Here is a 26,218-nt window from a genome sequence, read left to right on the forward strand (position 1 = left end):
GTCTCCAACAGGGTGTCGGCTAGAGTCTCAGCGACAGATGCTCCGCCCGCATCCGGCAGTAAAGTATGGTACTGCGTGTCCGCAGATAGACTGTTCTTCCCGCACCTAGATGGAGAGTCTGATATCTATAGTGTGTTAAACTGGCCATAATTTATTTGAGCTCTTGCTCATTTTATGGATGATAATGGAAACGCACAAAGAGTTCTGTGAGAAATTCCAATTCCTGTTATGATTAATAACAAAACGATAAACGCTTGATCAATCTCGATGAGAGCAATTGTTAATGAAGACATTTGGTACTCAAAGGTCTTGTCTGGATTGATGAATCTTTTATTTGAAGGAATGGACTTTTGTAATAATACATGAGATTTCAATTTTAATGTAAACATTGTGTATTTTGTGAGAAGGAAACGGAGTGTTTGCAACATGTATTTTTCCACTGTGAATTAGAGCAGCCTTTCTGGAAAGTTATACAGACCTGGTGGATAGAGTTGTTGCTCTTGACGGTGAAGAAAGTCAAATGTCATGTTTTTGTTGAAAGCAGGAACTTGGACTTTTATCTCAATGTTGTGTTGCTACTGGGGAAGCCTTTTATACATGAATTCAGGTACTTTAAACCCAATTTTATCCACTGGAAGAATGAGTTAAAACAAGGGAGTATGTCACTGAAACTTGTTAAAGACAATAAAGCTCTCAAGTTGTGCTCATTACTAGAGATGTTTAATTTGAAAAAGGCTCTTTTTAAAGGTTTTGTATAATTATTATTGCTTTGAGTATTTTTGTATTTGGTTTCTGCTCAACCTTAGAACAAAATATTTTAATGCTTAAAACATGTAAATATGACTTGTTTGTACTCGTCATTCATAATTAATAATGATAATAAAACATGGCCACACTCAGAGCCATGTAAAGAGTACCGTCGATTTCTTTCATTCCAATGGAACTTATTTTATTATTACTGCAGTGACGGAACGTAGAGCCCAGACCCGGTTCTAGATTGCTTTGGCTGTGGGGGTAGTAAAACATAATGGGTGGGCAAAGCCAGAACTTGGAAACCAGAACTATATTCAGGGTTTGATTTGAGGGGGGATGCGAGGGAACGCCAATACCCCAGTTAAAAAGAACCAAGGGGTCAACTATCGCCTTGTAAAACGTACCGTCTCCCTTTCCACCTCCTTTGTATTAATGTGATGTCATTTAAGACGCATGTTATCAATATTTTCAATCTATGTGTAATTTATCATATCGTTTATCAAGTTTAATATCAGGAATTCTTCATGTCAAACAACAATCGGGGCAATACAGACGAAGTGGTTCTGTAGAATCGCTTTCCCTTTTCATCGGTAACTCTGTGCAGGGTTTGGTGCAGCATCGGATAACCCTAGAAATACAGCATCTGTGGACTTTCGTCAAAAGACCGTTACCCCATGAAGGATTTAGAGTTAATACAACTAAAAAATCTGTTTCTATAATCTTGGGGGATTGTCCCAATACTTAATTAAATAAAAGATAAAAATTAATATGAAAAGTTACACTGTCAGCTACATCGTAAAGCAAGCACTGCTAAGATAATTTAGTGTGATATTACTGCTAGTAGTGTAGCTAACGCTACATCTGCGCCATAGACTGTATGGCTATGATCTGTGCATTTAAACCACACTATGGCTCAGAGAAAGGTCTTGCAACTAACCCTGATGATAAACTAATGACAGCAGAGCACTGGTACCTAACCCTATCACCAACCCTATCGTTAAGATTTGGTGACGTCACGATATGATGGGATTGGTCTAAATTTTACATAGTCTAGTTTGATTGGGCGACTCAGGCTTTACGCAGCAATGATTTTACCCTACAGTCTACTAAACAGCAGAGGATCGCTATCATCACTTACATTGGAAAATCTGTGGTGTAGGCTAGTCTCAGTCACAGACGCTCCGCCCGTCTAAGCGTAGGCTCACGTTCATTTTAGCCAAGCTCTGTGCTAATTTTTTTCTTTGTGTGGAATTTTCAAGCAAGAACAACCGTCTAACACCTAGACGGAAAATGCCGGTGTTAAACCGAAATCTGTGACTGCTGAGCTGGCAGCACATAGGACGCCATTTCTGATGGCTGTCGTCAGAATGTCTGACCCTAGATGTACCGTCATAATAAAAGAGTTAAACATCAATCAAAATGTTTTCAGGTGTTGTGATTTCTGTCAGCTGCTGGCTCTCTGCTTATCCCTGACATAAATACATTTGTACAAATGTGAGAGGATGACACAACACCCAGAAACATTTTTTTATTGGTGTATAACTCATTTATTATGAAGGTAGTGGGGTCTCATGTTCTGATGATTGCACATGGGTACTCTGTCAATTGTTTGTTCCTGTAAGAAAGGCTGAAGGCAGTCACTCTACCAGGACTCAAACCAAGGTCTGACAGGAGGTAAACATGAGCTCTGACCACCAGACCAAAGAGTATTCCAGGGTATATACTTTCGTCCATGTGAGGGCTGTTGGTTCATTTCCTGTCTTAGACTTCCTCATCTTGTTGTACTTTTGATATTCAAACCAAACAGAAAAGCCATTCATTGTTATGATGATAGGATTATACAACCTCAGGCATAGAGGATTCCACTGTTATTCTTTGCTTTAAAGATTAATCGCCTGCAGGAAATATTTTGGACATTTTCACTGGTATGTTAATCATGTAGGTATTTAGCTAAGCTAAAATGCCTAAAAAGTAAACAGAGACAAAGATTTAGAATGTGTTAAAACTGAAGTTTCATGCGCGCTTAAAAAAGTCTCTCTCTCTCTCTCTCTCTCTCTCTCTCTCTCTCGCTCTCTTCCTACTATCTGCTGCCATCTCCTGGATCAATTGTGTATATTCAAGCCTCATCAGTGCTTGTAAAAATATTTTACAATCTAAAACTGTAGATATCTCTTACAGTTTGTGATGAGTTTTATTACATGCAGACATAATGAAAACACATTTCTACTGCGCAAAGAAGAACATATTATCTACTTTACAATTTTTAAGCATTCATGCATTTAATCATACATCACTATCACTATCACCAGCGCTAACAACAACAATCCTAAAAGAACAGCAATTGCAAGCGTACGTGTTTTAAAGAAGTCGAAGCAGACGTCGAAGAAACCCGATGTTAAAGGACTTTTATTTTTCTAATTAATGCGCCAACCCCGTAGGTTCACCCGGAAGAGTTACATTACTGCAGCCTTTCAAAGTATTTCAATAACATTTTTAACGTTTAAACTGCGTTAATAAACAAACTAGGACAATGTCTTCAACAAAAGAAATTTTACAAATGGACTTGTATGGTTTACTTGGAGTTGAAGGAACAGCGACTGAGAAAGAGGTGCAGTAAAGAACCAGTGTCAATTATTTGCCAATACTAACATTATCGAGTTGGCTAACTTAGCCACATAGCCTGATAGCTGACGCCAATTTGTTCCTAGATGGCCAGCAAGTATTAGCTCATTTAGCACTAGCTAGTTTTTTGGTTGGTCTGTTTGTTTGTTTGTTTTTGTTATGGATTGTGTGCAAGGTTTGAAAACATAAAACAATTAGCTAGATACGTAGTATGTAGATACAAGGTGATTGAAATACTGTTGCTGAAACGGGGGTTACTAGCTAGCTAAGGTTTCCTAGCTAGAAACCAGACCATTCTCCTTAATTCTAATTGTTGGTTAATAATTGTAATGTAACGTTAGATAACTGGGAAAGGGGGCCTTGGCATTGTGGTTGCAGTCTGTACTTTTGTGCTTTAGTTAGGTAAATTGCCAGCTGATAAATTGTCATAAAATAATTTGTAGTTGCCTACAAGAGATATGAACCTAGTTTATTTCTCACTTTGCATGGCTTTTACTAATCAGCTTTTAGTATGGAAATAAATGTAAGTAACAGAAAAATGTAGGTAACGTTAAATTGAAAAGGTTACTAATAAACCTAGGGTGAGTCTGACAACATTGAAGAAAGCATTTATTAAGCTCATATGACTCCAAAAACAAAGTTTAAGGCACCTGCCAATCCTTATTCCGAACTAAGAAACTTCCTTGTGTCGTTGGTCTAATAGTGAAGATAAAGTGGATTGTTTCCACTTAGGATTTTAATAAATTAGTTACGGAGGATACACAAGTCAAGGATGGTCATTTAGTGTGCTACGTCCATCTGTGCGCTAGTAGATGGGCATATTGATTTCAGTGGCCAACAGGTGGCAGTCTTTTACCATCTTAATTACGTAAAGAGCCTATTAACCTTACCTGCTGTATTTGATTGCTAATATGAACTGTGCGATCACATCATCTAACCTAAAATGTGATGAAACGTTTTTCATAATGCACTGAGAGTATTAGCTTAGTCTATGTCTGTTAGTTTGCCCACATGCCCGTTCACTCACCAGTTTGTGTGGTGGTGCACGTTGCACGTCAGAAACATTTAAAGAGGAACTGCATATGGTAAATGCTGATTTAATGGTTGGTATCTTAGTCTCTAATCACTGGATTAGGTTGATGCCTTAGACTAGACTTAGCAGTTCTATAAATAGTTTGTTTTCATAAGCCACCATGGCCCCCATTTGAATGCCAAATATTAGCATTAGGGTTTAAATTTAGACCGGCCAACAGTAATAGTAAATTAACTAAAGTAAAGTAATGGGGGCAAACATGAACCTGTCACCCCCTCTGTGTCCACGCTTAAAAAAAAAAACCAAACAAACAATGCTGAGATCAGGGTTTTTTTTTTATCAGGCAGAATAGATTTAATATCGTTAATGAATCTTAGTTTTAATATGGGGTGGATTGTGGAAGAATGTAAATATGGGTAAATGTGGAGGAAAAAATAATAATGAAATAACCAATTAAGAGACTTAGTAATTATTATGTGCACCAAGTTTGTGATAGGTTATTTATGTAGAGGAAGTCCTCATTACAAGAGACATTCAGTCTCTGCAGTGTTAATATGCAATATGCATATGTCAATATGCACTGCACTGTTTGGGACCTTGGTGAAAAAAGATGAAGTTTGATATATATATATGTATCTCAACACTCAAGGCAATTGCTCCAAAGTGAGGCTCGCTGTGGGTTTTGTTTTTGTGTCTTTCAGCACAGCATTCAATCTAAGGTAAAGCATGTGAATTGAAAGGAGAGGAGAACAGGTACTGGTGTGCACCTGTTCTCCCTGTGCCTCTGTGTCAGGTCATGGGGAAGGCCGGTGCTCTCTAATTATGTTTAATGTTTTAAGACAGTTCACCTGAATCATGATTGGAGTGATAATTAGGGCAAAAGCACAGGTGTGTTCCTTCCTTCAAGTCTTAGAGGATGTCCTTTCCGCCATCACTTGTCTCTTCCTGCTCCAGGCTGAAGTCTCACAGTGGAGCCTGTCATGGCTAGTGACTTCAGATTGATTGATTGATTGATTGCTGCACACATGATCCAGTGGTGACATATTGCATGCTGATGTGTTAGGCCAGACATGTTTTTACTTGTTCATGCTGTACTTTGCATAAATTGCCCAGGGTCTGAGGAAGAGAGGACTGCTGGTTGATATTTCTCAAATGCAGGTGTGAGAGCTGAAGTGTGTATTTTGCAGAGCCACACGGCTGTGCCTCATCATAGGACCTAGTGAGGCAGCAGTGTTCTGAATTTCTCTCTCCCCAACAAGCTTGTTCTCATTGGCATCTTCTGCCAAGCAGAAGACACTGTCTAATCAAAAGCATATTATTACTAATAAGGGTCAGGCAAAATGTGTAGTGCAGATTACTTGGTACTACTGGAAGTTCACTGCAAAACAGCTGTTTTTAGTTCCTAAAGATTTAGCTTTGAGTTTAAAGGCCTTTTGAATTTAAAAGCATAATTCCTGCTTCATGCTGGACAGGTTAAAGTTCTTAGGCTTTGGAAAAAGATCTACTCTTCTTGGTCAATCCGGTGTAAAATCTTGGCAGATGGTTCAAACTTTGTGTGTGTTTGTGAATAATAATGTTGTTGATCAAATTCACTTTAAGGTGCATAAAAACACTCAGCAACATGACATTATCAACTTGTGCTGAACTGTTATCACCACGTAACGTTTCAAAAACCTTAACTTTTTATGTTGTGCTTTCTATGGGGCTATCACCCTCTCTACTAGATGTTTGTAGACATTTTAGCCCTGTGCTTTCCTTTCCAGTAACTGCATGAATAACAATAGTTACATTTTATCATGATCTCATTTGCCAAGAAGCATACAGTGGCTTGGCTTTGTCTCAAGATAAGCAAGAAAAGTTTTCTGATAACACAATAAGACATGAACATCCAGAACAGAGGTATGTGGAATAGGTATTCTGCTTCCTAAAGGAGAATAATTGGTGGTATTGTGCTTGAATTAGGCACAGTAGGAAGTGATTTTATAACCATCATTGTCTCCTGCAGAGTTATGCTTATACTCAATATTTTCTCTCTTTCAGATCAAGAAAGCATACAGACAGAGAGCTTTATCCTGCCATCCAGACAAGAACCCGGACAACCCGAAGGCTGGTGAGTGTGATGTGTAGTTTCTGATATACAGAAATATAATTTTATGGGTTTTACAAGAAACTTGGATGTCTGATGCATTGTTGCCGTGTTCAGATAATTAGAGAAAAGAGGACTTTTGATGTTTTTGCAGACACACGATAGCAGGAGCAGACTTTAGTCAGATGTTCCTTGTCTAGCCCTCAGGGACCCCTTCTAAAGTACAGCTTAGTGTACCTCCATCCCCAACATAGCTGAGTCAAGAGCCCTGCAGCCTCTGATTACCCGTCTCAAATGTGCTGGAAGATGGACTCAAACATACAATTTTTTCCCCTGTCATTTTATATGGCAGCATATGGTTTGGACATATGCACATAGTTTCCAAACGTTATATCTGTGTTTCTTTTGTTGTGCCTGCCTGTCAAATTGTTCAAGGCTGAACAAAGTAAATTGTTCTGGGATTCTCCAGTGACACCAAATTCATCATGCTAAGTCTCTAGCTTCATATTGACTTGTCCTAATATATTATCTAGATCACTGTCTTTCACTCCCAGAGACTCTCTTCACAGTTTCTGTTTTCTTTGTTTAACACTGAGCTGATTGAGGTTGCTTTATAAGTGTGAATCTGTTTGATAGCACAGACCATTATGGGAAGTCCATGAGAACACTCCCACAAGAGAGAGAGGTTTCTCTCTCCCTGTTGAAATAGGGTGGTGATGATCAGTCGAGGGCATCTGTTAGCTTGCAGTCACTGCTCTCCTACACGCACATGTAGGTTTCCTATGTAACATCACTTGAACATCTGATTGAAATGCTAGGTGTTTCTGTCTTGGAGGAAGTGTATGTTAACTCTCTCCTTCTGGCTTTTTGAGCTATTATGTGATCAAGGACATGGGTGCAACAAACTGTAAGAAAACATGGTAGTCATTAGCTGACGGGTCTAATTAACACTTGGATGAATCTTTCATGATGCGGCCCTTCAGGAACCCAGGCAAAGAATACATTTATTCTGACACTATATGATCTAATTGGCAAAACAGGTAATGATGATATATTAGTCAAAATTATTACTTAAAGCTAAACTTCTGTCACCTAGTATCATTAAGGGAAATATGCCTCTATGGGAGGCTATAGGTTTTCAGCATTGTGTTGTTTTTAAACCCATCCTAGCATATTTAGTCTACCTTGCTCCAGCATCCTGCATCATTCCTACAAAGGCCCCAGGCTGTAGTGCTCCGCAGTTCAGACAGATCCAGCCAGATGGATCCCCCTGCCCCCCCACACTCCTCCCAGGGGTCCATCCCATGAAGGTGTACAGCAGGCCATAGCTCAGTGCTAGAAGATGTGAATCTTCACCTTGGATGGGGGTGGATGCTGGGTGGCCTGTTTTTGATTGAGGTTTTTGTGGTCTCTGGATGGTGCGGCAGAATTCTGATTAAGCCAGAAAACATGGCAACAAGGGGGCAGTGGAGGTTCAGAGCCCAGCGAGACGGGGGCCGGCTTTCCCAGAAACGAAAGGCGAGAAGGCTGCGGAGGATGCGGCCTCACATGCATGCCATTTACATGCTCACACGACAAGGGGAAGCAGCGGAGGTGGGAGAAAGCCAAAAAGGGGGTGAGGAGAGGGTCACATATGAACATCCTGTACTTCAGTATGCCAAACCAACCTGGGCAACCTGATGCCCTCGCATCTTCTCTCCGCTTCCCCAGTTCAGAGAATACAGGCAGTTTAATGATTTAATTGCTTTTATGTGCTTTTTGTGCCTCTCTTTTAATATGTTACACACATACCTTATGCTTTATTTTTGTACATTCAAATATATCTAAATATTATGTATGTTACAAATTACTTTTGTTTTTTGGCTTTGTAAACAAAAACTGCACATGGCAGATATGCGAAGATATAAATAAACAAAACCAAATTGCATAACAATTACTGATGTATAAATTAGCTTGATTTGATTTCCAATGCAATGTAGAATACACTAGAGCACCAAGTCAATCCCCTACATAGTGAGGTGCATTGTTAGTTGGGTAATTTCTATGTTGAGACATGCTAGAGAAATAGTTGATTTATTACAGTTAATTTATTACATAAATAACAATGGGTTAATTTAAACTTTCACTATTTTTTTTAGATAACTTGTTCTATTGTTCAGAGCTACCATATGCAGAGATTGTGCAAATCAATAGCAGTCAGCTTGAAAATTTGCTGATGGGTGGCTGTGTAATAAATGTGGCGGGTTCGATGCGCAGAAACTGGAGATCGAGGAAGCTAGTTCATGGAGACAGAGAAAGGCTTTCTTGCCTAAACTGAGTCAGTAAAGTCCTGCAGGAGAGTGGGCTTCAGCCGGAGGGAGGAGCGATTGTGTGGACTGCCTCAGCAGCTCCTCCAAAGGGCTTAATACCAGGGGTTGCAGGGGGCCTCTAAGTTTATGTGAGAAAAGCAACAGGCTGTCATGAGAGGAAACGGTCTTCGTGAGACTCCAGACGCTCGGCTCTAACACCGGAAATGTGGGTTAAAAGGAGCCCCTCACTGAATTCACTACCCAGATTGCAGCACCCTCTCATTATACTTGTTTAAAATCCCTCATTTAGCTGTGGACATGTATGTGTCAACCCTGGTCAAATTATATTTTAGCCACTTACTACATGTCTCTGTGTTTTGTTTTGTTTTTCCCATTTTTCCACCATTTCCTTGTTCTTTCCCTCTCCTTACTTTCCTGGCCAACCATCAGTGAAACATATGGCATTTTGAATGTAGATTTCATGGTTTTGTCTTTCGTGCGAAGAAGATGCACATGCATGACCATCCTTAAAGCCTGCCGTGAACGGGGCCTGTGTTTAATAGCTATTGAGCTTGTTCATTGTTGTCTGTGGTACACAGCGGAGCTCTTCCACCAGCTCTCCCAGGCCCTCGAGGTGCTGACTGATGCTGCAGCCAGGGTAAGACAGCAGCCCTGGACCAACTGCCACTTTTCCAGTACACACAAGCAAAGACACAGCAGCTTCAAGCCTTACTCCTTTTTCAAAAACTCTGAGTTTAATTATAGGAGCTTCAGTTGTAATCGTCCTGTGCACAACATGTTTTAGCTTCAAATAGTAACATTTGATGAAAAGATGAGCATCTTCTGAGATCTATTTTTTCCCCGGATATGTGAATGTTGTCTGCCAATAAAGCGAGGGTTATCAGGTTTTAGTAACGTTTGACCCAGTCTATACTTCAAATCTCCATGAAGCTGTTTTTGCTACAGGCAGCCTACGACAAGGTCTGTGCTGCCAAGAAGCAAGCTGAGGAGAGAACCCGCAGACTGGATGACAAGAGGAAAAAGATCAAGCTCGGTGAACCAGCCGTCATCTCCCCAAAACCGCACTGCCTGCCTTCATTTTGCTTTGCTTTATAATGGGACCGGACAAGATCATGCACAGTTGATCTTGCAGCCCAGGGTGCCTTGTGGTGGCTGGATTTTTTTTTTGACTGTACTTAAATATGCTTGTTGGTTGGTTTATTTGTTTATTTTTGTATGTTATTTTTCAGACTTGGAGGCCCGCGAACGGCAAGCAGAGGCAGAAGCTCAGAAAACTGAGGAATTCCGAATTACGCGAACATTAGAAGAAGAGGTAAGAATTCTACTTTGATTTCGGTTTCAAAGGAGTTTCATGAACTTGTGCCTGATCTTAGTGCCTCACTTGCATGGTCAACAGTAACACCATGAGCTTCAAGTGCAGGACTTTAGCTTATACGCTCAGAAGTCAATAATGAATAAACATTTTCAGATGCCTGTAGTGTGTGGCTGCGTCATTAATTATTTTGTTAATTTCTGATGCACTACTGGGCTTTATAATACTCATCTAGTGTGATATGCAAATTAGCCCTGAACCAGATCACATCTACTTACCTAGATACATACCCAACCACACCTACGTACATCCCTATCTGTTATTTTATACTATGAACATCCTGACCAGTCTCATAGGTAACCGATTTGTGTTTTGTGGGTGTTTTGTATGGATCTCTGCATATAACATGACACAACACGTGCATTTTGAAGTCGCAGTAAATGCAATATGGTTTTTGCCTGTCATGCAATCTTAAAATCTGGACCTGCTTTTCATATGGTCTGTAGGTGGCAGCATTCCATATTAAAAGGCTGAACTTAAGGTTTACTGTAATTTATATGCTTTAGTACATGGTGGGTTATTCAGTTTGGTTGGATTAAAATTATTCTGTGAGAGTGAAATTGCGCTTATGTGTTACTGGTATTTTACTGGTGTGTGATTACACTGGTGCACATTGCATATGTGTGTCTATGCAATGGAGCATGTCTGTTGACTGGGTTAAATCTGTAGTGTGTTAAGTATGTATTGTATGTGCGTGTGTGTGTACAGATTGCCCGGTTGAGGGAGGAGGGGTCCAGACAGCTGCAGGAAGAGCAGAGACTAATTCGAGAGCAGATCCAGAGAGAGAGAGAGGGGAGACTACAAACACACTCCACACATGCAGGTACTTACTAGCTATTACCACTTGAAGTTTTTCTGATGTCCTTACACGCAAACTATTCTTATATCTCATGTTATTAATTAACCAAACTGTTTGGCACACAGACCACCTGCTATAATTATTTTAAAGCTGCTTTTTTGATATACTGGTTCAGCCTTACAAAACATGGATGTTTGATTAAAATGATCATCCCATTCAACTGATAAAATTAGAAGTATACAGGAGTATGACTATAGTGTATCTAGATCATATGGATAACACAAGTTCACGATTCAATGAGTTCTGGAGAGGATGACCCAGGTGTTGGGGGAGGTCTCACTGTCATCCCCCCACTGCACACCTGTGCAGATGAATACACTTGTCTCACCTGGTCCAGACAGGTGGTGCTTACAGGACAGCAGGCCTCCCACTGCTCTGTTAGGCCCACAAAGCTCTCCTTACAAGGAGTGACCTGTAAGAGGGCTCTGCTCAGTTGTGGAAAATTAACATAGAAAATTTTTTATTTATTTATTTTTCCCCCTTTTCTTTCTCTCTCTCCCTCCCTTTTTCCTGTCAGATACTTCATCATCTCCACAGGGCAACCGAAATGTCACCCCTAAGTTAAAGGTAAATTTGCAGTGTCACTTTCTACTAACTATATGTTCAGTGGTCATGCCATTGGACCAGGATGCATGCATCATCACTGGTATAATTATAGCTTAATAGTAGGTTTCTTTTGTTTTGGAAACTTCCAAGAAGTTGTACAATAAAGACTTATTGTACAGTAAAGATTAAATTGCATTAGTTTAATGAAGGAGTGCTAGATAAATTATTTTGGCTAGTGTTCTTTCAGTTTCACATGCAAAGTTGTATATTAAATTATTGAAATAGTGGATAGCAAAGGATGAAATAGTGGAGGATGAATATAAATGAGATTGAAATGCAGATACGTTACTGCTGAGGCGGGTTATTTATGTGGGGTCTTGTAATTAAACTGAATAATGTATAAATATTCCATGTGTAAAGCGTTTATTATGGAAACCAAATTCTTTTGGACAGACTATGTCCCTGAACCCCCGTTTCCCCCCAAATTCTCTTCAAATTGAGTTTCACTTTGTGTCAATTCATTCCAAGCCAGTCGACTGGAGAGCCATGACTACGAAGACTATTCTGTTTCCTTTGGAAACCACTCAGTTTCTTTTATTAAGGGACGCAGAGCGACGTTAGCTAATGTCTTTCTGTTTAATCGCATTACTACATTCCTTGCTCCTCCGAACTCTATCCCCTAAGGACTTAGTGACGTTAGTTTGCTTGTTTAATGAATATAAACACCAGAGTCAGATTTTGAATGAACTAAGGGTCATATGTTGTTTAATTACTTGCAGCTCCTGGTGAGTATTATTCTTAGTTATTTTCCTAGGAGCATATTTGCCTGAAAGCTGAAGAAGGGCAGTTTTACCTCTTTACCTCTTGTTGTAGACATTTATTTTTTTACATTTTCCAAAATACTTGTTTTTCTGTAACAGGTAACTCAGATGTGCTATCCTTTCTTGAAACAAATCACTTTGGTATTTTTGCAAGACTAGACAATTAATAAAAAGGTAAATCCCTTGAGTATCAGCATTTATTTTTCTCTTACATGGAGACAGTGTTTAGTTTTATTTTCCTAGTTGCTCCAGTATTAATTAAAGTTACTGAAGTCCCTTAATGGCCAGGTCCTTTCTGCTGAGCCTTGGGCAGTTCTGATGAAAATCATCATTCGCAAGGAGAAAAATTTGCTACAAAACCCCTAGCACAAGCAACTTGTGTGAGGCCTTATTATTTTTCCTGAGAGAGAGCATTTGCTGTTGTTCTGGAGGGGAAAAATTATTACTCTTATTTGCAGCCTTACTGACTTTAAATGTAGGAGGAAGGTGCCAGAGAATCCCAGGACATGACTTCCAGAAATGCTCTACAGGATCCTCAGATCAGAAGCTTCAGCCTGAGTACAGGCTGTTTAATCTTTCCCACATTTAGTGCACCAGCCTCAGCATAAGATTATGCACGTAGGGCAAACTTGTAATCGGAACAGTTTAACAGTGATAGAAACACTTTTTCTTTGTGAATTGAAAGCAGTCGTGTCCACAAGGATTAGCAGCTTTGGAATTCATTAAGAGTATTTATAGATGGCATAGGCAGCATGTAATAGAAGTCTTAATAGTGTGAAGAACATGGCTCATTTCATTTGACAGGCCAACGATTAAGTGGCAGTGTTGAAACCTTGAAGCTGAAAGTTGATTGTGCATGAATGAGTCGCCGCAATGACTGGCCAATCCACATTTATATAATTTGCCACAGTGGCAACTCTATAAAAGACCTCTTTTACTGCTGTCCACACTTCCTCTGAGGCTGCTTCTCTAAAGGTCTCACTGGCAATGTTTTAACATGCATCTGTAAATCTGTCCAGCTATTGCTGCTGCTTCATTAACGTGCCTGGTGGTCAGCAGGTGAGCCAACTCCTCGAGCACCCCAGGCTCCTATGTGACTTTAACAGATTTATCTCTCCCTGCCCTTCTCTTCATTGCACACTCGGAGGCTCCAGGGTTAGGGTCTGTTGGGGAGGGTTAGTGCCTGATGAGCTTCAGTCTTATAAAGAGGCCCTGTACCACAGAGCTTGGCCCTCTAACTTTGGTGTGATATTGCACATTTATCCATAGAGATCTTCAGAAACAGACCCCTGTGGCTCTGTGGCAGCAGATGCTCAACCATATTAACTCCCTGACCCACAGCCATTAGAAATAAGTACTTATTTTTGCTGACCTGATTTGTCAAGGAATTGAAATCAAGTCTAAATCAAGTCAACTCTGTTTTGGTTGGACTCCTTTTAATATCATGCTGATTTGCTCAATTTGTATACTGTGTTTTTTCTTTTGTCCAGCTGAAGTGGAAGTGTAAAAAAGAAGACGACAACAATGGCGGCTATTCTCGGGAATTCCTTCAGCGCCTTCTTCAGAAGGTGACACTTGAATCTCCAGGTCCAACAAACTTGAGCCAAAAACCCTCAAAACTGACAGTATTCCAAGATACTGCCATGTAGTGTTCAGTATTGTGTGTTACCTAAATGTCCGTGACAAGGTTCGACTTGAGCGATGTGTTTTAAGGAGTGTGAGAAAGTGACGTGTGTGAATGAGCTGTTTCTCCTAATGAGCTCGGTCCGGTGTCCAGCGCCCCAGGTTCCAGGCCTAGATGACATCAGCTATTTAGGCACTTTTATTTGGTCCCCCCTTCTTGCGAGAACACCATTAAGTTTTGTAGCAGCAGAGAATGCCGAGGGCAGTGCAGTGCCCTCTTAAAGTGCTGCACGCCACCCTCACTAGCTGCCTTCGCCAGCATGTTTTGCGCTGCCAGAGGAGTTTCTGGAAAATGTGCTCTTCTCATGCAAGTGGGCAACGTGCACACCACCTTAGCGGCTCCTAATCAGCTTTGACGCCTTCTGGCAAGGGAATGGGTTTGTTAGCACTTGGGCCAGGACTGCAGCATGTTCCACTGACATCCCACCCAGTGCTGGATTCAGGCTCCCGTTGAAAGGTGTGACGGAAGGTTGGTTCCGAAGACTGTGGGACGTTAACTATGAAGGTGAAGGGCAATGAACAAATGAGCCTTGAGAGGATGAGAGTAACATTGGGAACAGACTGCAGGCTCTGTTTGGAAAGGGCCTATGTGTGTTTTGGACCTATGAATTGAACTGTGATCACCCTCACTCCCTTTCCCAGCTCTCTCCCTAAAGACTGCTTTGGAAATGTTTGGATATATGAAATAGGGGTCCACTGGGAACCCTCTGTTTTGTCATTATTGGCAAGGTTCTAGTTCTCTATGTCCAATTGTGTTCTTGCCTTTAATTTTTCCGAGCAAACGAACATTTCCATGTACTTCAGATTCTCAGAAACAAGTAATCCATGGTTGACGTCCAGTGTGTGGGTAATAACTTGATGAGCTCTTCTCTATGACAGATGACATGTCATTGCTGTGCTGTTTGGCCAAGATAGCCATGTTAGTCTCTACCTCAGCTGTTCTTAGCAAAGACTTTTTAAATGTCATGAATGTCACAAGTGAACAAGGGCTGCAAACAAAGCAGAGACTGTCCAAACCAATCCTCTACACCTTCTCCCTGGGGCTCAGAGGTTATTGAGGGAGCATAGCCAAATCTCCCATTACTCCATAGTCTTAATCTTACAGGCAGCCCTATGGCCCTGAGCCACAGTATTTTCAGTCCTCCTACCCTAAAAACATTCTGACTTTTGTTCAAGTATGCTAAACCATTTCTTGCAAACTATTTCCTTGCAAACCGTTCACAGTTCACTATTTTATTGTGGTCTAAACACAAATAAAGAATGCCACAGTAATTATGTTCCCTGAAAATATGTAACTTGCCTGAACTTAAAGAAGGCTTGATGGAGGAAAAACATCATATTCTCCACTTTAACTGATAAATATCCATTATTTAGTTGGTATAAATAAAAGTTGTTTGAAATTCGTTAAATTATGCTATTACTGATGTTTTAGGTTGTCAAGTTGACATAAGACGCTTTGGATTTATATCTTTTTTTCTGTTTTGTAGTATGGAGACATCTTGAATGTTGTAGTCTCGAGTAAGAAGAAAGGCAGTGCGGTGGTAGAGTTTGCAACAGTGAGAGCAGCGGTGAGTTTTCTCAGAGTTACTATGAACTCCAGGAATGTTTGTTTATGGCCAAGAACAATTTGGTCAACAAATACATTGTGCTTCCAGTGTCAGTAGTGACACTGTTATTTCCCTCTGCAGTATGTTTAAAACTTTGTAATGTTGTTCAATAGTTCATCACTTCACTTTCATTTACCATTTTACCAATGGCAAATGTAGCACCACAGCTTGGTGATAATGTAGCTAGACATTTGACTCACTTTGGCATTAAATATTAACTAAGTGAAAATATAGAAGCACAAGTTAACGAGTTTGTGAACTTGGAGCATTTTGTCCTTGGTATGGTTCATTTTCACACAGGTAAAAATCCAAGTGAACCAAAATGCATCACAACAAACCATGTAAGAACATTCTCTCAGCAGATTGGTTGTACCTTTTCTGGGGCAGGAGTAAGAAAGTAAATACAGGAAGAAGGTCATGTGTACTGGACTAGTGCATATTTTTGTGTAGTTTAAATGGTGTTAAAGTTTTGCCAGTACTCCGTTTACGTGCTATTCTGCATCCCATAATGCAAAGAACACCTGGCTATGGAAGTTGTTTAGCTCAAACTTGTGGCGTACACCAGATAGTTGTGTCAGATCGAATTTAGATCACGTTCTCACCACAAATGAACCACTCCAGAGTTCGTTTGGGACCAGACTGAGACCAACTCCTCTCGGGGGTCTTGGTGTAGTTATTTGGGGCTGCATCTGAGTGCGCATCTGAGTACTGTATTGACACCTGCCCAAAAGAATCACACCAAGGGTGAAAATGAACCACAGTCCTATTTAAATGGACTAAAAAGTGAATGTGTCAAAACACCCTAAGAAAGCACAGAAAAGCATCACATATTGTCATGCAATGCTTTACAATAATTACATCTTTTAAAAACTTTTCCATTGAATGATTTGATGTGAACTAGTCCCATCTAACATTATTAATATTCAATGTGTGAGCCTGGGTTTCCACTAAAATATTCTAAGCACATGGGTGGAACTGAAAGCATTATTTACATGGTCCAGCCCCTACCTAATTGGCCCTTGAATCTTTCTTTCAATAGTGAGTTGATAACATTTCTTTCAAAGCTATTTCTGGTTCGTAAAGTGTAACTATGCCCTGTTCATTATAGTTTCTGTTGTACTTTTTGTTTTTTGGTGCTGTATCATCTAGGTTTTTTGTATTTGTTGTGCTATTGTCTTTTCTTTTTCTTTTTTTTTCATTTTTAGTGTTCCTTCATTGATTTTCCTTAATGTTCCTTTGTCTTTGTGTGCTGTAATGTAATTCTTATATACACAAAAAGTATTATTTATTTATTATTATTTGTAGTTGTAGAGCTATAGTTTGCGTGCATGGTTTATGGGATCGTTGGGTACTTCGAAGGAAAAGGCTAGCATGTTAAATGGAGGCCAGAGCTTTACTTGCCATGATTTGTGTGCGTCTTTGCATGCTGCTGGCTCAGCCAATTTGTGTGGTTACCTCCCCAGAGAACCTGGCCACCATGCCTTAAAAATAGCCTCTGTCCATGTCTGGCTCTCAATGGTTCAGGTTCAGCACGCTTACCCTGTGCCACACTGCATATAATGAATCAGTCAGAGTTGTGACTTTGATAGTAATGACTGATGACAATACAGTTTATTAGAAGTTTTTATTTTCATTTTTTTAACCTAATTTTCCACATTTCTTCAGTTTTAAGAAGTAGTCTTTATATCCTGGGGTGTAAGATGGGCCTGTACATTATACTACGATTAGGAAGGTTTCAATTGACTTGTCTTCTTAGGAAAGAACATGGGGAAAGTGAATGCATTCAAAAAGGTATCATGCAGGTGCCTTAAATATTAATGGCTGCTCGCTCTGAAGGTTATGTTCATGAGAATGGTATATAACAATGGCTCAAGAATGTTTGCTTTTCTTTTTTCTAAAATCTGGTTTATTTAAAACTTATTTGGGGGAAGCTGTTAGAGACTCACAGTAGACCTGTATATGATCTGATGTATTTGGTATTCTTTTTCAGGAACTGGCATGTAAAAATGAGTGTGGCTTGACAGGAAACCCTTTAAAAATTGTATGGTTGGAGGGACAACCTGAAGCTGCTGCTCCAACAATGGCCAATCACAACACAGCTGGAAAGTTCACTCCTTTGCAGGTACTGTAAATATAAGCAACTTTGTATATGCTTCCTGCCTACTACAGAATCATTGCTTCTACCTTACATGTTCTCTCTAAATCATCTCTTTCATCACAATGCAAATCAAAATGGGGTCTTAACATTCCTAAACAACAATGAATATTCTGCACATTTGGCTTCAAGTCCAAATATCCAAATAACATGCTCTGAGCACCATGCCCCACAAATACAAATATGTAAACATTAGACATTTTATTTTCATATCAGTAGGCAAATATTTCTGCCATGCTTGCGTGCTCATTATGGGACTCCTGAACAATGTGTTTAGGGAAAGGGGGCTTGGGTTTGTTTGGTTTGGAAGGTACTGTGCGTGCACGTTTAGCAGCCTTCATGGACCCCCAGCCCGTCCCTCATTAAGAGCTGACCCAGCAGGCGCGGCGGGAAGTGAGAGGGGGAACACTAGCAGCGTGTGTAATGGACGACTGGCACGAGAGGACACCCTCCCTACCCCCCACCCCCAGCATGGAGAATTAACCCTAAAAACTCCTCTCTCCGTGTCCCTTCACATACACCCTAGACTCTTGCTATCGCCTGTGTCGCACGCTATGATTTGTGTGTTGTCTGCTCAGTGGGTCTGGAATGTTGGTCTAGTAAACGGGAGTCAAAATGGGCAAATAGCTGTCATTACATAATGTGCTAAGTCACTGCACTAGTCTGATTAGGCAAAGTTATTTATGTTCACCTTAGGTCAAGAAAACAACAGCCTTTTCTTCTCAATCATGTACTAGCCTCCACTACTTTAAATAGCACATCTACAACTAGACCATGAGAACAGACCCAGTAGTTTAGTCAGGCAGACTAATCACTCAGCTGAAAATAGTCACTACAGGCCAGTGTGAAAGCTTCAGGGAAAGAGCATTATACAGTTGTCATATCTATTGAAAGAGAAAGGTTTCCATTACATGTACTGGAGCTCCTACACATTATTGAAGATATGAAATGAAGTGATGTAATACAATAACTCAAGGTTTTCTTTTACAGTAAAGGACATGGAAAATTTCTCACTTATATTGAAGATCCTGCTTGACCATGCTCTTATCTAACATCCTGTATTCTTTCAACCTATATACAGTGGGCTGCTGTAATTTTGACTTTGTTTATATCACTGGCTTATCTCATGGATACTTCCTTTGTATGATTTGAGTGCCTTTTTAATCCTACTTTTGTAAATTTCATATGAAAATTCTGTTATCTGATATTACCTATCAGGTTCCCCTTATGAGTCTGGCTCCTCAAGTTTGTTTTCTTATTTTTTAGGAGTTTTTCTTTACCTTCAGCTTGATCACAGTCCTGTGAAGCTGATTTGTGGTATTGTCTATTATAAAAATTAATTTAGGAGTAAAATCCAATTTAGTTTCATCAACTGCTGATCTGGTGCTCATTTCCCATTGCTGTAAAGCTATGAGTTAAGCTTTTCTTTTAGAGAGAGAGAGAGATGTAAAGCATAAAAAGGTCAGGTTTGAAGCACTGGGTTTTGCTAGAATAATGTTCATTAATGTTTTTGTGGCAAGTGTTTTCCCTATTCCATACTGAATGCAGATTGTTTCATCAATCACATGGTTCTGTGAGGCTAGCAAAGGAAAACATTATTGTAATACAAATTTCACACTTGGGCCCAAGCTAGAGAATGGGGTGGCAGTGGGGTGGAGCAGAGCACTTTCTCAAGAGGTGAACATTATTAATGCAGTCCAGCATATGGGCCAAGATCATCCTTGACAGTCTTGGAGGTCTGCCGGAGCTGCAGTGTTTCCCACAATGCCTGTGCTCCTTTGTTTCCTCACGCCAACTGTAATTGCAAAGGAGTAATGGTGTAGACATAGATGTTTTTCCATTATACATCATGAATCATCTTCTTTGCCTGGAGCCTAGCCCAAGGTTTGAGAACTTTTTCTTTTTCTTAAAAGGAATCTACTTCCCAACAGTGCAGTCAACATCAACAATAGGGCTCCACTGATCCAGGACTTATGTCTTAGACTGGACATTTCAGCCTTAAAACTGTGTTAATTTATTGTGTTCCAGAGTTGTGCTACACCTTTTATAAACTATGATGAATACTTGTTTTTATTCCCTTTTGTGGAGCTCACCACCTTGTAAAAATGTGAACTACAGTGTATGGGCTAGCAAGAAAGCCAAAATTGGTAAGGCTTTCAAAGTGATTTTTTTTATGGTGTTTTGATATTAACCTATGCCTTTCAACATTTTGCTGTTAACTGTCCATATGTTCACATGGTGCTAAATGATGATGAAGCCTCTCTTTGAGGTCCAACCTTGGTGAAGGGGAAAACCAGAGAGATTGAAGTTTTGATCAAGGTATTTACACCTGAGTTCTGTGCAGTAATGAACACACCCTCTTTCTTCTACCAACGCAAGCTTGCTCTGTGCATTGCTGGTGGTGCTGCCATCTGCTGGTTGGTATGGTACCTACAAAATAAAGAAAAAAGCAATTCCTGTAATCAAGGAGTCAGCAGCAAAGACCAATCAGACTCTAGAAAAAATAACGAATGCCTTTATAAAAGTCTAGAAGCTGTATACATCAGACCTTAAAATAGATTAAAAAAAAAAATCTTAACAAAACCAAAACGATCACCAGAAACACAAATATGGCACTGTTCTTCATCAGATTAACAGATGAAATCAAACAAAATAAGGGATTACCTACAGATATGAATCACCTCAAACCCAATAAAGTCCCAACATTACTCTCCAGCTACTCACTCATCAATACTGACAAACATGATAAGACCTTAGCCAGTTGTGTAGAAACCAGTAATACTGTATCTAATACATCCTAATCAGACCGTATGTTACTAGATAGGGGTGTGCTATCTTTTTGCCATTTTCATTGAAAATCAACTTGCTGCAGCAGTATGGCAGGATATTTAAATATAAAAAGGAATACAGGCACTAAACTCACAGCACAAAATATGTTTATAGACAGGTAACATCCTACTTAATTTTTTTTATTATTATTTTTTTTTAATTTACAAAATCCATCGATCTCAATAACAGAACTTATTCAAACCATCCAAAACTATTCCAGAATCTCAGATTACTCTATCAACTGGTCAAAATCCACTAACCTTCCAGTAGGTTTGAACACACAAGACAAAACATGCCAAACATATGTTCCCCTAAACCCCAATTATATCACATTCCTGGGCATCAAAATTTTCCCCCAGCTTCCAGAATTCAATTCAACTCAGTTTCAATTTCAACACAGTATTAAAAACAATACGTTCTGATTTCTAATGTTGGATAAATCTCCCCTCTCTCTCTCATTGATCAAATACCTACAGAACTACCAAAAATAAAACTTCTTTATCATCTCTACAACCTCCTAAAACCTGGTTTAAATCTTTAGGTTTTACTGTCACTAAATACTACTGGAAAAATAACACACCCAGAATCAATCTGACCACATTACAGATTAGAAGCTCAAAATCTTTAACATGACTTTTCCAATTACAATACATATTAGGATAGATGAAACCCAACCAGGCAGACAATTCCTGGATAGATTAACAAGCACTGTGCAAAGATATTAGGATATCAGACTTAATATTTATCAAATACTAAAAAAAATGCCTGTCTCAAATCTAAAAATTACAACAACTCTGACAGCTTGGCAGAAATGCCACGATTATAAACTCCCTACTCTCACCAATTAAATATACCTGCATCTGGAACAACCCTTTTAAAAACACATTGTTCTTCTTGGACCAAAAAAACCCCATCACACATCCTAAGCGCACATTCCACAATAACACTTTACACAGCTCTCTCAGAAATACAGTATTGGGAGCAAATATTTTTAAAATGCTACCAACTATATCATTGGGTGGTTGCTGGTTCAATCCCTGGTGAAGCCAGAACTTTCCCTGGCCTAGAATGCAGGAGAACATAATTTACCTTGCTCTCTGGGTGGGTTGGATGGGCCCCCTCCTTCCGCACTGACAGCATTTAGAACAGATGCAATGACTGAAAACGTGCATTGGGGGAGTAAGTATGTGCTAGGCTTTACCCTCCTGGCTTGGTGGTGTTGTGTGATAAGGGAGACTTAGTTAGTGAATGGAATTGGAAACTACTGACAGTTTTTTTTCACCCCAGTTTTCTCACAATCAACTAAGATCTGTTGTATGCTCAAAACTCAGTTTACAAGAAAATATTGGACTTGCATCTATGAGTGACAAATTATCAACATTTCCCTACAAAGAAACTCTTATCTGAATATATAGAATAATGTCAAAATCAAACCTATATAACCTATTTCTGAAAGCTATAACCTTACCAACTGTACAACAGTAGGAGTACCTAACAGCTACTCCCAATGCTGATTTCTGGACTCAAATACATATGAACCATTTCCCCATGATCACTAGTACTAACCTACAAATTATACAATACAAAATGATCCTCAGAACACATTACACAAGGCATAATATTTATAAATTTGTGTTCACCATCTTGGACATCTATACATAATGCACAAAAGCACTGCCGGTAGTTACATCTATGCTATTTGGCACTGCACCAAGCAAACATTTCTGGCAAGAAAAGAGCAAAAGAAAAGACCACCTACAATCCTGGCCAAACACCCCCCTTATCTCTATCAACTCTGTTTGCTTGGAGATACATCAATTATCAATTCAGCTAATGAAAATGGAGCACTAACCATCGCTAAGAATTCCAGTTGAGGATGATTATCAAAAAAAACTCATCAGCATTACATATTGTTTATTAAAAAAAACAAAAACAAAAAAACAAACCCCCACACTATTGGATCAATATCAATGGAAAAAGTAATTGCATCCTTCAAAAACAAAACTGTTCAGTTTGACTTAACCTGGATATCTCTCAAACCACCTATCAGAACCAGTATTATAATTTTACATTATATAAAGCACAACTTGATCTGGTCCAAAGAACCATACTATAAATTGTCTCCCTCCCCCTTTACCCCATCTAAAACACATACATGTAAATGGATGCAGCACATAGAAATAAGGACATCATGTATTAATATTTTAATGAACATTCACATATTGTGTGCTTACAATATCATAAAGTATATGTACATACACTGGAGATCAAAATTGGAGAACAGATATATAAACACTTGATTTCTTTCAGAAATATTGTAATCTTCATTGGTCAATATTTGAAGGATTTTGTTAGGGGTAGAACATGCCACTAGAACAGTGTTTTACAAAATAACCAAGATATTTCAACATTAAAACCTTTTATTTAGCAGAAAACACAAATGATCAAAATTAGAGAACAGCAATGACTGGAGCACAGAAAGGTTACAACAATTTTCTTAAGGTTACACCAATCACCAATCAGTAGGAAGTGTAGAGGCCATCGCTTTGAATGACTTCAGTACATCTGTGGCCATAGGACATCACTAGTCTCTCGTTGCTCTGGTGTGATTTTGGTCCACTCTTCTTGCAGTCTCTTCAACAGTTTGTTGACTATTGTGGGTTTATTGGCCATAACTTTGTCACCAAGGATTTTCCAGAGGTTTTCTGTTGGGTTTAGATGAGGACTCTGGGCTGGCCATTTCATTGTTTGTGTTTTCAATTTCAAGGAACTGCTTTACCTGTTTTGTTGTGCGACAGGGGGCATTGTCCTGCATGAAAATTGCTAGCTGATTGAGTGATGAATGCAAGGAAGGAACCACGTGTTGTTGAAGGCTCTGATACACACTTGCATTCACTCTGCCATGTAGCTGTATGAGAGGTCCAACTTCTGTTGCCGATAACATTCAAACCATGACGCTTCCTCCTCCACCTTTCACTGACTTCTTTACACATTTTGGGTTCAGTCTTTACCCAGTTTGTGGACAAACAATGTTTCCCCCATCATACCCAAATAAATTAAACTTGCATTCATCACTAAAGTAAACTCTGGACTACTTCTCTGTCCACACATACTCCTCAGCAAAGGTAAGTCTAGCCTTTTGATTCTTTCTGCTAATGAGAGGTTTGGTCACTGCAGAGTGAGCTTTCAGTCAAAATGCTCTTAAAAGTCTAGACACTGTATGACGAGATCCTTACCCTGATAGTGTCACCCCTTTGGCCTTCATCTGGACAACCTGCTGCCGGAGGGTTTCAGTCACTTTGGAATGGCTTACCATCTTGCAAAGTCAGTGAAAACTGGAAAGTTAGGCTGCCAGTTAAATAGGGTTTGTCAGATAATTAAGGAAATTAGTACCAGGTGCCTGATTAACACCAATAACTTTCAGGTATCTGAAAGTGTTCTCTAAATTTGATCAGTGTTCTTTTTCAGTTATCTCATTTAAGTTTTTTATACTGTGCTTTAGAATATATACAACTCATGAAATAAGCTTAAAATACTGCTCTTTTACTCCTGTTAGGATAAATTCACATAGGACTACATAGTGACATTTAGGAAATTGTGTGGTGTTCTCTAATTTTGATCTGCAGTGTATATATTTAGGTACTGTGTGTGTATTTGGGTACTGAGTTTAGGTACTGCAAGTCTACCATAGTTGATATTACTTTGCTTAGATTTGTCTTGTTTTATCATATTTTATGGTCTCTATACTCAATGAATTGTTAAATATGTATAGTGTAGAGGGCAAAAACGCTGCCTTCTCTGTAGGTGACCAGCATTCAGTCCCCATCTAGGCAAGTATATATCTATAGGAGTCCTCCTAATCCCTGGTCCTCCAGATATTAATCACTCTGGATGAGGGCATCTGCCAAATGTGTAAAATGTAAATGTAAAATTGATAGCTTGCAGTACATCTCTCTGTCTGTCTCCCTGACATAGCTGGATGGTGCATCTCATGGTCTGTCTGTGACTTGATTGCTTGCCAGCCACTTCTTCTAGGGCTTTGTGCTGTAACGTTGTGATTGACAAAAGTGAGAGTGAAATATAACACTTTGATAAATTTTGATAAATGCCAATGTTCAGCTCAGGATCAGCTCTGGCCATACCATATTTATTTACGGCAGCCCCTGTAACCTGTTTTAGCTAAAAGAAAGCAAAAAACCTATTTTTTAAATACTTAAAGTTGCTGTTGTTTGTGAAAGTTTCATTTGTACTAGAACTGGCAACCAAATACATTGTTTTTCTTCATACTCAATGCAGGCACATTGATTTATAGTAGCTCCCTCTTGTCAGACACTCCTAACATCTGCAGTGATGTATTCAGAATCAATTAAAATAGCTTTATATGAGGGCTGGCTTGTTCAGAAACCCTTTTCTCACAAATCATTTCTCGATATTATCATATAGGTAAGGATAACCTCAGTCTCAAAATATGCTGACTAGGACACAAAATTGCCACCTAACTCATAAAGAGTGCTAAAGTGTTACAATTGTGCCTGTATCAGTGCTGTATAAAAGTAGTTCTACATTGGAAAATATCGAAACTTCACTGTTTTTCTTCCCTGTCAAATGCATCACAGCTCTTGCCAGACACAACATGAACCAGATGCATTTGCTATTTTCGGATATTTCCTTTTTCAGCTATATCTATAGGCCTTGACTGAAAAGTACATTCTTCCCTCAAAACAAATGCGCACTGTGTCTGGTTTGGGTCCTGTTATGGTGTTGGCAGGAACAGTTTGATCGACCTTCCCTAGACAGCCATCTAAAATGAATCAGGCATCTTGGCTTCTTGGAAAGGCCTGAAGACTGTGGAAGGTTTTATGTAGCAAAATGGGCGTTATTAGCATCAGTTAATGTTGCCTTGTGCTCTGTAGTGAGAATTTTCCTGTAATGCCTCCTAATGCACTGTTCTTTTGTTTTGGGATACTGATAATAGTATTATTATGATAAAAATACATTTTTGCTTAATTCTCAGTTTCATTAAGTTAGTAGATCAGAAATGTACTCTTACCATTTAGTAAGAACAGGGCTATCAGACTTATAACAGGGTTTTTCTTTCATTTACACAGAAAAGGTATTGTGAAATTATTGCAGCAGTATTTTCAGTAGTATTGCTTTACACTGCCTGCTGCAATTACTGTTATGAAAGGAATGTTTCAGTTGTCAAAACAATATTTTGAAAATGTTTGTGAATTTTATGGAGAATAAATGTATATTTTCCATGATAGTGTGTGATGTCAGGTTTCTGGTATTCAGGGTGATAGTGTACTGGAATTCTGTAAGAAAAGTGGTACCAGATGTGGTTGAGGTACCTCACAATCTAAAATGTCTGGTTTAATGTGTAACACCAAGATAATTTGTCTTCCAATTAATGTCTTTCTCTTCTCACATATGCCGTGTGAGGTTTGGGCACTTGATATTCACTTTAGTCCACTTTAAAAAAAAAAAAAAATGCATGTTGTGTTGTGTCCATGCCTAAGGATGGCATGTGGTGTGTGAACACT

The 26,218-nt window shown here is 39.3% G+C and overlaps 1 protein-coding gene across 5 annotated transcripts in view; it reads left to right on the forward strand.

The window, feature by feature from the left end:
- Window positions 1-3,174: 3,174 nt before the first annotated feature.
- dnajc17 (DnaJ (Hsp40) homolog, subfamily C, member 17) overlaps window positions 3,175-26,218 on the forward strand; it is an 89,396-nt gene continuing 66,352 nt past the window's right edge. The window contains exons 1-11 of one of the 5 annotated variants that reach the window (XM_081721657.1): window positions 3,175-3,361; window positions 6,449-6,518; window positions 9,382-9,440; window positions 9,749-9,836; window positions 10,033-10,115; window positions 10,884-10,998; window positions 11,552-11,601; window positions 13,892-13,969; window positions 15,572-15,652; window positions 17,682-17,813; window positions 18,837-25,939. In XM_081721657.1, the coding sequence (XP_081577783.1) occupies window positions 3,284-3,361; window positions 6,449-6,518; window positions 9,382-9,440; window positions 9,749-9,836; window positions 10,033-10,115; window positions 10,884-10,998; window positions 11,552-11,601; window positions 13,892-13,969; window positions 15,572-15,652; window positions 17,682-17,813; window positions 18,837-18,839 (837 nt within the window). In that variant the 5' untranslated portion in view covers window positions 3,175-3,283 and the 3' untranslated portion in view covers window positions 18,840-25,939. Of the gene's footprint in view, window positions 3,362-6,448; window positions 6,519-9,381; window positions 9,441-9,748; window positions 9,837-10,032; window positions 10,116-10,883; window positions 10,999-11,551; window positions 11,602-13,891; window positions 13,970-15,571; window positions 15,653-17,681; window positions 17,814-18,156; window positions 18,809-18,836; window positions 25,940-26,218 lie in introns of those variants that run through there. The other 4 variants (XM_081721655.1, XM_081721656.1, XM_027000286.3 and 1 more) reach the window with 4 other exon arrangements.

The sequence above is a fragment of the Electrophorus electricus genome, chromosome 10, assembly GCF_041902795.1.
Source record: "Electrophorus electricus isolate QZ-2024a chromosome 10, ASM4190279v1, whole genome shotgun sequence".
Taxonomy (NCBI): domain Eukaryota; kingdom Metazoa; phylum Chordata; class Actinopteri; order Gymnotiformes; family Gymnotidae; genus Electrophorus; species Electrophorus electricus.